This window comes from Protopterus annectens, chromosome 6.part0, assembly GCF_019279795.1.
Source record: "Protopterus annectens isolate FY-2018-M chromosome 6.part0, PAN1.0, whole genome shotgun sequence".
In the NCBI taxonomy this organism is placed as follows: domain Eukaryota; kingdom Metazoa; phylum Chordata; order Ceratodontiformes; family Protopteridae; genus Protopterus; species Protopterus annectens.
The window spans coordinates 253,264,303-253,277,689 of record NC_056737.1 but is presented as its reverse complement, the minus strand read 5'-3'; the positions used below and the strand labels follow the sequence as shown (position 1 = coordinate 253,277,689).

The 13,387-nt window shown below is 36.5% G+C and overlaps 1 protein-coding gene across 1 annotated transcript in view; it reads right to left on the bottom strand.

Moving 5' to 3' along the window:
• Nucleotides 1-13,387, bottom strand: part of DPH6 (diphthamine biosynthesis 6) — a 2,556,557-nt gene that overhangs the window by 1,222,475 nt on the left and 1,320,695 nt on the right. The window contains exon 9 of the mRNA XM_044073989.1: nucleotides 7,074-7,221. Coding sequence (XP_043929924.1) covers nucleotides 7,074-7,221 — 148 coding nt within the window. The remainder of the gene's footprint in view (nucleotides 1-7,073; nucleotides 7,222-13,387) is intronic.

The window sequence follows — 13,387 nt, the reverse complement described above, 5'->3', positions numbered from 1 at the left end:
AGTAAAGTATAAAAGAAAGTGTTAAAAAATGTATGTACTGAACTGTGTGAATAAGATTATAAATACTGTAAATAGTGTAAATAATGTTTAATATGTTGCTCTTAAAATAAAGGGTCCCTACTATTTTCAATAGGTACAGTGGGACCTTTTATGTCCATCTGAGCTTCCACCAACTCTGGCAGATGGGACCTCAGTTTAACATTTTATCCGAAGGATGACAGACTCAGGAGAGCAGCATTCCCCTCCCCTCCAGTGCTGTACTGCAGTGTCAGCAGTCCAATCACCTGAATTGAGACTAGAACAAAAAATCCCGTGGTCTTCCAGCATTAAAGGTGTGTGTGTTACCTGTTGTGACACTTATACTCCACATTCTTCATTTTGTGGACCAAGAAAATGCAAAGTTAGTTTCATTCAGGAACTGCAAACTTTAAGTTTAAGATAACTGCAGCACTGTACTTCTCATTCGAGGTTAGAATTTTGTTGGAAGAAGTTTCAATTTGCACAAAATTATGGCATATTTATCTTTGCCATTTACAAAAAATACAACAAGTATAGAAAGGAGCGACGCTGATCTCTTTGGTATAAAAACCAAAAACTGTATTGTAACAGAATATTCAAATCCCAAACAAAAGTAGTAATCCAGTAATGTCCAAGCAAGTGAACCACAACCACTAGTGGCTTAAAATCTTTATTCCATCAGATAAGCGCTTTCGCTGCTAAGAGCTTCTTCAGATCTATTGAATGGTACACAAGTTAAAATTCCCCAGTATATATATGGGTGTAGCAAGAGAAACAATTAACACAATTGACACAATTAAAAGGGAAATGTTAAAAATCTCATATACTTGGCAATACTAAGAAATGTAGGTATATGAGTGTAAGTATTTATATCTAACATTCAAAGGTGAATGAAAAATGAATAGATAGTATAATGCACATATGTATAAAAAGACAAATAGATCAGAAAATATAAAAATTTAAGTATGCTAAAATGTCATGTCATAGGCTGCAGGAAAAATCTTACTTGCATCTAAATACTGAAAACATTTGTAAGTTACTTGATTATTCAGTCAGAACATATACACTTAAGTGCAGCAAAAATGTGTGGATATAATCATTTTATATTCCTTCGTCTCCTCAATCTGGGTTTAATGGAGGCTCTCTCATTCAGGCCTAATCCACTGTCAGCTCTTAATCGGACAATCCAGTCACTTTCCTTACTTTCAGTTTGACTACTAATATCACCTCCTCTTTTGTTCGGTGTTACAACCTCTAAATCCCTGAATAAGAATGTGTGTGTGTTGTCATAAAGACTCACATGTTTAGCTAAGGCATTATGGCTGGAACCCTTCCTAATGTGGTATAAATGTTCCCTCATTCTATCTCTGAGCTTACGGTTTGTTTTGCCCACATAGAAACTAGAGCAGGCTTGACAAACCCCAAGATATACCACATTACACGTCATGCAGTTTGCAGTTGTATTAGTTCTAAACACTTTGTGTGAATCAGGATGTATAAACTCAGTGGCTGTATCAATATAAGAGCAAAAGTTGCAATGCCCACATGGCATGGTGTTCCCTGCCATCTCGTCTCGTCTAGTGTGTCTCGGATAGCATAACATCTGTTTAAAGGTTACTCTTATTTCTATACTGGAACCTCTGAGTATCCCCAACAATCTTTCTAAGGTCATCGTCTATCTGTAGAATGGTCCAAAATACGTCTCATTAGTGCCATTACATTCAGTTCTAACACTATTAGCATTGTCTTCATTGATAACAGTGCTCACATTATCAAAATGCCTGTAATTCCTATTGAAATTACTATCAACATTAATAACATTATTAGAATTTACAGTATTACTAGTATTGTTGTAATTATTCCTAGGCCATGTGAAGACATGGCCTAATTTAAAATCGTTCAAGTCTCTGATTATTTTGTGTCTTTTCTGCTGAAATAACTTGCGTTCCAATGCAAGAACGCTATCAAGTAAATTTTCAAAGAGTGGTTGCACTGGAACGCAACCAATGTTGTGACTAATAGCGATTCCAATGATGTTATACATATAGTACATCCCAGTATGCACACTGATGCGAACCTTTACCCTGGTGTATGGATTATTAAGAACAATCCAGTCAATGTAGAACAAGGGACAGATGTAGTTGTTAGACCTAAAACACAATGTCATAAAATAGGTGCCTGTCCCGACACTGCTTTGAATGTTTCTTTTCCTCTTCCAGTAAGACCAGAGAAGGGCCCGAGACGCACACGCTCTATGAGCTGTGGACGTCAGAAGAGGAAGCTCTCAGAAGAATTTCCTCAGAATCAAACCCTGAAGAGAATGTGGAACAGCAGGGAGAAATGTTAGTATATAATCTATCTAGTATAATGTTAACAGATGATGATGTAAAATTGTTGAGCAGAGGAATTAATTTCATCCCCAATAGCACTAGTGCCCTGACTGAAACCATGACAGACTTAAAACTGTTCTGTAGGAACGTCATGCTTAAGCTTATACACAAAGGTTCTGACATAGGTGAATCAAAAGATAGGCAGTTTGCTTTTAAGAACCTAAGTGAGTATATACCTGTCAACCATCCATTAGTAGAGACGTTCCAGCGCCTTACAGAGGAGGAACTTTATAAATACTATGATAAAGGTCTGAACAAGAGATTCTATAAGAGAGGTAATTTAACCCATAAAGAGAGGATTAGTCTCAGGAAATTGCAGGACATTAATACCATTGTTATTAGACCGGCAGACAAAGGTGGCCGAGTTGTTGTCATGGATATCATGCATTATTATCAATCAATGAAGAACATGTTGAATGACAGCTTTTATGAAACTATTACATCCGATACATCCTTAGAGATCATAAGGCACATTAAAGATATACTATCCGATATACATATGAGCCTTTTGATTGATAAAGATCTTTATGAGTACCTTACCATCAAGGCCCCTATGATTCCTATCATGCACGGTCTCCCAAAGATACATAAAGATGCCCGTGACCCGCCCATGAGACCTATAGTCTCTGGTCGTGGATGGGTCACTGAGCATCTTTCAGTCTATATAGAGAAAAATCTAAGACCCATCCTTAATGACAACAGATATGTGTTGAAGGACTCCAAACAGTTTTTGTTGGACCTTTATGAATGTATTGAACAAAGTAATTCAATAGGAGATTGTGTCTTTGTTACACTTGACATACAATCACTGTTTACTGTTATTCCCAACAATGTTGGCCTTGTATATATATCTGATTACTTGAAGACACACAGTGACTATAGCTTGGTGAAGATTGACCTATTGGTACATTTTTTAGAACTAGTGTTGGAAAATAACATTTTTGTCTTTGATGAAACGATCTACAGACAAGTGGATGGTGTAGCAATGGGGACACCATGCGCGAATAGTTATGCCAACATGTTTTTAGCCCACTGGGAGGAGCAAGTCCTGTTTGATCTTGAAATTTTCAAACAGCATGTAATGTTTTTCAGACGTTTTGTGGATGATGTCTTTATTCTGTGGAAAGGTTCAATAGATGAACTACAATTATTGCTAGAGGCAATGAACGAGTTAACCAGTTATCTTACATTTACCATGAACCACTCATTATACAGCATTGAGTTCTTGGATCTATATATAGAAAAGCTCCCTAATGGCCTCATCAATACTGGTGTATTTAGAAAATCATGCTATTGTAATTCCTTATTAATGAGATCTAGCATGCACCCAGCTTTTGTGTTTAGGAACATTATTAAAGGTCAAGCCATTAGAGCCTCCAGACTAAATCCAACTCAAGCAGGTTTCCTATCAGAGTTAGACAACCTGAAAGGAAGGTTGACAGATAGAGGCTATAGCACTGCAGAGGTCAGTAAGAGCTTAGAAAATATACAAGATTTAAGACAGACTATAGCTACACCTTACTTTGGACCCATGGAGCAAGTAGGTGTTATTGATAGAGGTACATTTACCCCACGTATCGTGAAATTTACTACTACGTTCACATCTGACCATAATGAGATCAGAGATATCATTAACACATTTTGGACCATTCTACAGATAGACGATGATCTTAGAAAGATTGTTGGGGATACTCCGAGGTTCCAATATAGAAATAAGAGTAACCTTAAACAGATGTTATGCTATCCGAGACACACTAGACGAGACGAGATGGCAGGGAACACCATGCCATGTGGGCATTCCAACTTTTGCTCTTATATTGATACAGCCACTGAGTTTATACATCCTGATTCACACAAAGTGTTTAGAACTAATACAACTGCAGACTGCATGACGTGTAATGTGGCATATCTTGGGGTTTGTCAAGCCTGCTCTAGTTTCTATGTGGGCAAAACAAACCGTAAGCTCAGAGATAGAATGAGGGAACATTTATACCACATTAGGAAGGGTTCCAGCCATAATGCCTTAGCTAAACATGTGAGTCTTTATGACAACACACACACATTCTTATTCAGGGTTTTAGAGGTTGTAACACCGAACAAAAGAGGAGGTGATATTAGTAGTCAAACTGAAAGTAAGGAAAGTGACTGGATTGTCCGATTAAGAGCTGACAGTGGATTAGGCCTGAATGAGAGAGCCTCCATTAAACCCAGATTGAGGAGACGAAGGAATATAAAATGATTATATCCACACATTTTTGCTGCACTTAAGTGTATATGTTCTGACTGAATAATCAAGTAACTTACAAATGTTTTCAGTATTTAGATGCAAGTAAGATTTTTCCTGCAGCCTATGACATGACAATTTAGCATACTTAACTTTTTATATTTTCTGATCCATTTGTCTTTTTATACATATGTGCATTATACTATCTATTCATTTTTCATTCACCTTTGAATGTTAGATATAAATACTTACACTCATATACCTACATTTCTTAGTATTGCCAAGTATATGAGATTTTTAATATTTCCCTTTTAATTATGTCAATTGTGTTAATTGTTTCTCTTGCTACACCCATATATATACTGGGGAATTTTAACTTGTGTACCATTCAATAGATCTGAAGAAGCTCTTAGCAGCGAAAGCGCTTATCTGATGGAATAAAGATTTTTAGCCACTAGTGGTTGTGGTTCACTTGCTTGGACATTACTGGATTACTACTTTTGTTTGGGATTTGAATATTCTGTTACAATACAGTTTTTGGTTTTTGTACCAAAGAGATCAGTGTCGCTCCTTTCTACACTTGTTGGATTTTTATATTTGCTTTTTGAATAGGAGCGTTTATCTGGCAGGAGGCTGTAACTTTTTTATTTCTATTTACAAAAAATAGTTTAAAACTATTGCTTGTATGATATATGCAGTTAGTCTGAACTGTATGCATTTTATTTGAACTGTATGCTTTAACACATTCATGCTTCTGTAATTTTTGTGTGTGATCTTTAAATGACTCTGACTTGTCCCTATCGTGTTTGGAATAGTTAACATAGTATCTCCTATTCAATGGGAAATGCAGTACCACTGCTGTGTCACAGATAGGCAGGATGTGAGTACTGGTCTGATTAAGTAGTCTGATTCTATTTGACAGTGTTAAGGTTATTCTGAAAAGGCAGATAATGTGTTTCTATTTGCATGAGAATTTGCAGATGAGGTATGGTGATGACAATAATTTCACTTCAAATTTAAAATTGAGTAAAATACTCATCTGTCATTGTTTTACTTCTACACATTATGATTTTTGTAAATCTGTATAAGCCTATGCCTTTTGTGCTTACCTAAATATATACAGATGTATGGAAAAGCTCCTTATGCTTATCTGATAGTTACTGAAGTCTTTGAACTCATCTTTGCTGGATCTGTCACAGGAAATGTTGAATGCTTACAGTATGACTGAGTAAAAATCATGGTGACAGTGATAATTGAAATACTTCTGCTTGAGCGACAATATACGTACGTTCTCAGTGTTAAGACTTCCATGTGACCTACCAACCCATTTCTTAGGACAGTGGAGCTTAATGCAGGGATATTAAGGGCAAAAAAGATGGCACTCCAATAGTACCTCTGTTTTTTGGGACAGCATAGTAGTGCAATGATGCTAAAAGTATCCCTGTGCAGACAAGTCAAATCAATGGGTAATAGTACTGTGTGCGAGGGTGGAAACACACACTTGGTCTTTTCTTAAGATAAAAGTACTCCTGGTTCAAGTGAATGTTGTTCCACTGGTTGCCTCAGTCTCCACTCCTTTACAATATTCCATCCCACTGTTGTACAGTGGTCAGTCTAGAGAGGGCAATCCAATGGCTCTGCCCCAGTGTACAATATGGAAAATATGTGTAGGTTTGGATGTAGACACAGAAGAGTCACAAGAGATGACAGAACGTTAAATGGAAAAAAACAATATAAAAGCACAGCAATAAAAAAAATGAATAGATTAATGTCACAAAATGCCCAATCAGCATATTAAACCAGTCTCTTTATACATCTGTTTGGAAATCATCTGGCTACTGAGACTCATCCACCTCTTCCATTCTGTGTTCTACCAAGACTTCTTTTTCAGTAAGGTCATCATCAATCTCTTTACTCCGTTAATTCTCCAAATACCCATCCCAGTAAGGTGTTCTACCTTACTTTTCTACAGTAAACATAAAGCAGTCATTTAAGGAATCCTATACTTTATACAAGTCTTCATTAACTAACCCCTAGCCCCAACAAAATAAAATCATGCTTAGATTGCTTTCTTTGTGTTGTGTAGCCATAAATGATATTTCTCTCTCTACTTGACCTTCTGAGCCATTTGAAATGCATAATTTACATATGCTTACCTTTTACAATTAGCTGTATTTTTTCTTTTTTCTTTGTTTATACATCAATTTCTCCTCCATGTCTTATTCACAAATGTGAATATTTTATTACCATTTCCCGCCCTACTTTTGTGATAAAATGCAATTCATAATTGTTATGAGAATTGCTACATCCTAAATTTTAATTACAAACTGCCCAGTTAATATTATCAATATGCAATTTCAAATTGCCTATTGATAACGTGGAATGATACAGAAAGAAAAATTATAAAAGCTCAACAAAGTATAAATATAAGTAAAACTCACTAATGTGATGACCATCATCTTTTACTCTCCAGTCAACTTTTGGAGAAATGCAACCACAAAAATCTTCCATCTCTTCAAAATCAGGGTTTGTGCCAAGGCTTGAAAGGCAAGGACAGATGCTAGATGGAACCAGAAATGAAATATTATCCTGTGTGTGACAAAAAAATAAGACAAACATAAGAAAAATAAAAACTGTGTGCTTCTTAGAAAGACCTTTAACTTTAACAATGTTGATTAAAAAATGCCATCAGAAAAATACAGACATTTTTAACATGACACACAAAAATTCCATCATACAAAGTGCCATTGCAGCCACTGCCATAAAGCATATCAATATGCACATATATAAGACAATGCATTAAACAGCGAAAAGCAGGAAACGGTGTAATCTGTATGTACAGAATTTTAGTAATGAGGCAGTGTTTGCTGTGAAGCTTTCAAGCAAAAATGTGTTATTGTTTAGGCAATATTTTTAAGTTTAAAATGTCTTCCATGATGAATTTAACACCCACCTATTTCTCTGAATCTTAGAATGAGCCCTATAAACCCATCAAAATTTACTTTACCCTTGATCATGGTTAAACTGTTTATTACATATTGGGTAAAATAATCCTCCAGTGGCAGTGAGTATAAAAAATGCATTCTCGATAACATGGAATGACAGGTCTAGGTTGTTACATTCATGCTATTTTACTTCTAAACAGAATCATTCAAGTAATAATCTGGTAAAGCCTTGTGAACAAAGCACAGGTCACCCCTAAGGATTCCCCAATTAAAAGAACAGATTCCATAATTACTCACAAGTTGCAGATAGTTTAAAAATGTCATAGATTAATCATTTTATTAATCATCTCTGGATAGATTTAAATTGTTTTCTGCAATACAATGAGGCACAAAAAGGGGATGTTATATTCTAGTTCTGATATCAGCAATGTGCTACACATATTCGCTGGCTTTTTTAATTTTATAAGCATAAACATAAAACTATAGTACTGTTACAGTTCTTTGTAAGCATGAACCAAATTATTTTACAATGAATACTAGTGTCTCATTGTAATAACAGTTTCTGCCTTTTTATCATTATGTTTATTTCTGAATATTTTGTGGCATGGTTGAACACTGTACAGTGCACATTTTCAGTACACAGGTGGGAACAGACTCAACAAACATTAAATGCACAATATGTGAATTGAATACAGCTCTAGACAATAAATGCAGAGAGATACTGCATCATATGTAAAGCACATAATACAAACGTGTGAACAATATCATTCCTAACAGAATACATAGCTCTGAAGGCAAAATATAACAAACATTTTCTCAGAAGAGATCCGGAAAACAAAATGACACTAGCCTGTCATACTATCTAAGAAATAGTTAGTAATAGTAATAAAGACATATCCAGTAAGTGAAAAATTTGAAATTCTGTTTTGCCTCTATATGGGATTCTGCATCACTAAAGCAGAGAATTACTTTGGTGTATTAAGAATGAATCAGCTGTCTGCACTGCTCAAATAGTAAATATAACCATGCCAGCTGTCTGTACTGCCTAAACAGTACAAATAACCACATCAAATCGCTTTCCTGTCTAAATAGTACATATAATAACCATGTCAGCTGTCTGTATGGCCTAAATAGTACATAATATCTACATCAGTTGCCTGTACTACCTACGTAGTACATAAAACCACATAATTTGTCTGCACTATATAGGTTCATAGGTTCATAGGTTCATAGATTAGTACTAAGCTAACTGCCCTTGCGAGCCATTTTAAGCCTAGCCAATTATCCCTTGTGAGACTCAAACCCTGCACCTTGTGTTTGTAAGGCAAACACCTTAACCATTAGGCCACCCTCCCACGTGTACTATGTGTATAAGTATAAATAGTACACATAATCATGTCAGCTGCCTGTACTGTCTAAATAGTACATACAATCAGTTTGGCTGTCTGTACTACATAAATAATATATATAACCATGTCAGCTGTCTGTGCTGACTACATGGTACATATAACCACTTCCGCTGGCCATACCGCCTAAATAGTACATTTAAACATGTCAGCTGTCTGTACTGCCACATAACCACGTTAGTTGTCTTTACTGCCTAAATAGTAGATATAACCACTACCACTGTCCATACAGCCTAAATAGTACAGTGCGTCAGGGCTGGCAACTCAGCACATAAAAATCTACTGCCAATCATTAGCATACCGGCGTTCTGCTGTGGCGACCCCTAACAGGGAAAAGCCGAAAGACACAACACAACAACTATGTCAGCTGTCCATACTGCCTGAATAGTACATATAACCACTTCTCCTGTCCATACTGCCTAAATAGTACATATAACCATGTCAGCTGTCTGTGCTGACTACATGGTACATATAACCACTTCCGCTGGCCATACCGCCTAAATAGTACATTTAAACATGTCAGCTGTCTGTACTGCCATATAACCATGTTAGTTGTCTTTACTGCCTAAATAGTAGATATAACCACTACCACTGTCCATACAGCCTAAATAGTACAGTGTGTCATTGCTGGCAACTTGGCACGTAAAAATCTACTGCCAATCATTAGTATACCGGCGTTCTGCTGTGGCGACCCCTAACAGGGAAAAGCCGAAAGACACAACACAACAACTATGTCAGCTGTCCATACTGCCTGAATAGTACATATAACCACTTCTCCTGTCCATACTGCCTAAATAGTACATATAACCATGTCAGCTGTTCACATTGCCTAAACAGTACATAAAACCATGTAAGCTGTCCATACTGCCTAAACAATATATATAACCACTTCCACTGATGGTACTGCCTAAATAGCACATATAACCATGTCAGCTGTTTGTACTGCCTAAATAGTACATATCATCCTATCAGCTGTCTGTACTACATAAACACTATATATAACTATGCCAGCTGTCTATACTATAAATAGTATATATCATCCTGTCAGCTGTCTGTACTACAGAAATAGTATAGATAACCATGTCAGCTGTCTGCATTACCTAAATAGCATGTTTTACCCATTCCACTATCTGTACTGCCTAAATAGTACATATAGCCACTTCAACTGTCTGCATTACCTAAATAGCACATTTTACCCATTCCACTGTCTGTACTGCCTAAATGGTACATATAGCCACTTCAGCTGTCTATATTGCCTAAACAGTATGTCAGCTATATGTTTTGCCTAAATAGTACATATAATCACATCAGCAGTCTGTAATGCCTAAATAGTATATATAACCAAATCATCTGCCTATACTGCCTAAACAGTACATATAACCACATCAGTTGCCATACTGCTTAAATAGTACATATAACCACATCAGTAGGCTGTACTGCCTAGATAGTACATATAATCATGTCAGTGGTCTGTAATGCCTAAACAGTATATATAACCAAATCATCTGCCTGTATTACCTATCAGTATAAATAACCTCATCAGTTGTCATACTGCTTAAATTGTACATATAACCACATCAGTAGACTGTATTGCCTAAATAGTACAAATAACCACATCAGCTGTCTATCTTTCCCAAACAGTACATATAACTACATCAGCAGTCTGAATTGCCTAAACAGTACATATAACCACATTAGCAGTCTGTCCTTCCTAAATAGCACATACAAGCACACCAGCTGTCTGTACTGTCTAATAAGCACATATAACCACATCAGCTGACTGTACTGCCTAAAATGCACATTTAATCACAGTAATCAGAAGACCAAACTATTTTTGCACACCTTTCGGCGAACTCCATCTATGTGGAAACAGAAGTAATCAGATGCAAACTGTTCAGAATTGCATACTGTTCAGAATTAATTTGATGGTGTCTAATATTTACAGGGTACTATACCACATTTGACTGACTTTATGCTTCTAAGACATAAGGCTCACTGACTGGTTGCTATCAAAGTACAAACACACATACACACAAATGTTGAGAAAGTCCTCTGATTAGCCATTGTTAGAATTCCAGAAGAGAAAGGAAAATATAAATCTCAATTGAAATGGAACTCAAGACCAAGCTGGTGTCACTGCCTCTGGACCAACAAGAGCCTCTGGGCAGATAACACGTGAGTTTTCTTAATTCACAGTTCACTGCACACTGTTTCAGTTCAGGTACTTAATGTATTTGTTGGTTACTGGCTTCTGATTTCAGTGAAACAAAATAGCCTTCTGCTACTAGCAGTATTATAAGTTCAACATTTCTCTTTAACATTTTCAGTGATTTGCTTTTATCTTTTATCTCTTGGTTTCAGTGGCTAAGTTCCAAATTAGAGTCCATATTACTCAGTAATGAAGTCACATACCATCATCAGGAATGCTGTTTGCTATTTTTTATCTATGTACGCTGACCATGACTTCCATACTTGGTTGAAATTCATCAGCTCTTCACAATGAAGGCACCATGTAGCAACATGAACTCAATCACTTCATCTCACCTTTTCTCTTTTAAGTACAGTATTGCATTTCCTACTGCAGACTGCTTTATTTTTATGGCTGTTCAGCACTGTCGCTCTACTGAATAACAAAACTCAGTCAAAAGCGTTTTTTTTTTCCAATTTCTTGTAAAAAGCCATTGTACTCACAAACGCACTACAGACAGCAGTTACAGCAAGTAAAAAATGTATTATACTGGTGTGCTGATTACTCTCGTGTAGGCCCTAATATCAAACCTCAAAGGACTTTCACACTTACTTCAGAAGGGACTAAAGGCTCTTCTTCCCATTAGACTTTTTGGATTCTCCTTTGTAGGTAGCTAGAAAACTACTGGTTGCATGGGAATCAAATTACTACCTACGGGGCCAGCCTTATGCATAGGTAAACTAGACAACTGTTTAGAGTTTCATGCTTGGAAGAGTGCTTTTTCTGATATATATTTAGCACAACAAAAGATGTAGCTTCTTTGCTCGAAAAAACAAATAAAAAAAAAAAAAAAACATTGTGCCCACCCTGCAACATGACAGAAGCCCCACAAGTCAATGAAGCAACATCACATTAGACTTAAGTTGTGAGGTTTCAATGTTTCTGTGACATCACATAATGTTCAAATGACAGGCACAAAGCCATCACTAATGACTGGAGGATGCCTTTTTTAACTGAAGCCTTCTTCAAATAATAATAATAATAATAACAATAATAATAGTAATAATACACTACAATGTTTTAAAGTGTGGCTTTACTGGGGACTGGGAGGGGCATTTTGTGTACTGAATTCTGGTAGGAGACTGAAGCAGTGAGGTAAGTTTTATTTATTTATTTATTTTGTGATGCTGGCTGTGATCAACCAGATATTTTATGGCTTTTTGATTTTTGCGGAGCAACCTGGTATACAGCAATGTATGGCAACTTGTCTGTATGGACTGTGCCACCAAAGGTGAAACGTAAGACCTCATGGTTATAGCAGTTGTGTTGGGTTTGGGCATACCTCTTAAATGTCTTTGATTTTGCCTCAACATTTTTCTCTAGCTCTACTAGTAAAACTGGTAATATTGGGAGAAAGGGTGCTAGATTACACTTAATGAATAATGGCAATAATTACAGACTTCTTTTGCTATAGAAAATGCATGTTATTTCACATTCTCTTATTTTGTCAACTCCTCATGTTACTGTACTAATATGTTAAAAACTGTTCCTGATTATGTTTGGATTTGTTCTAATTCTGGAAGTAAGAGGTTGAGAACTATGGTTTGGGGTTGGCTGGATAAAAGTAACTTGATGTTCTTCTCATTTGCTCAGTTTTAAGCAGTCATTACAATCTGGCTTTGCAGAACTAGTGTGTATTTGTGAGAATTAAAATGGACTACTTAGCCTGACACTTCATATCCACAAACAGAGTAGGCATAAATGCTAGGGCTGTACATGGAGGAAAATGAGTTGCTGCCTGCTGTTTCCTTATTATTCTGGCTTTGCAGGACAAGTGTGATTAATGTGAAGAACATGTGGCAACTGTTTGTCTGAAACAAAGGTGAAATGCATTCCATTTACAAGATGGTTATCCTCTTTTATCACAATCCAGCATCTGAACTACATGTAGATGAGGGTATGTTGAAGTGACACCGTGACCCCATATGCAAAATGGGAAAAGGGGTTGAAGATGGACAGATATCTGCTTGTTTTGGGTTGTCTGGATGAAAGTAAGTGATCCTCTTGTCACTTTCTCAGATCACAATAATTTCTCAAAGGGATAAAATGCACCATAGAATACCCAGACCTCCAGAGCTTCTGGGGGGATGGTGGCCTCCACATATCAAGGCTAAGTGGATTTTAACACAAACTTAGTAGTGGCCTCTGCCCTGAAT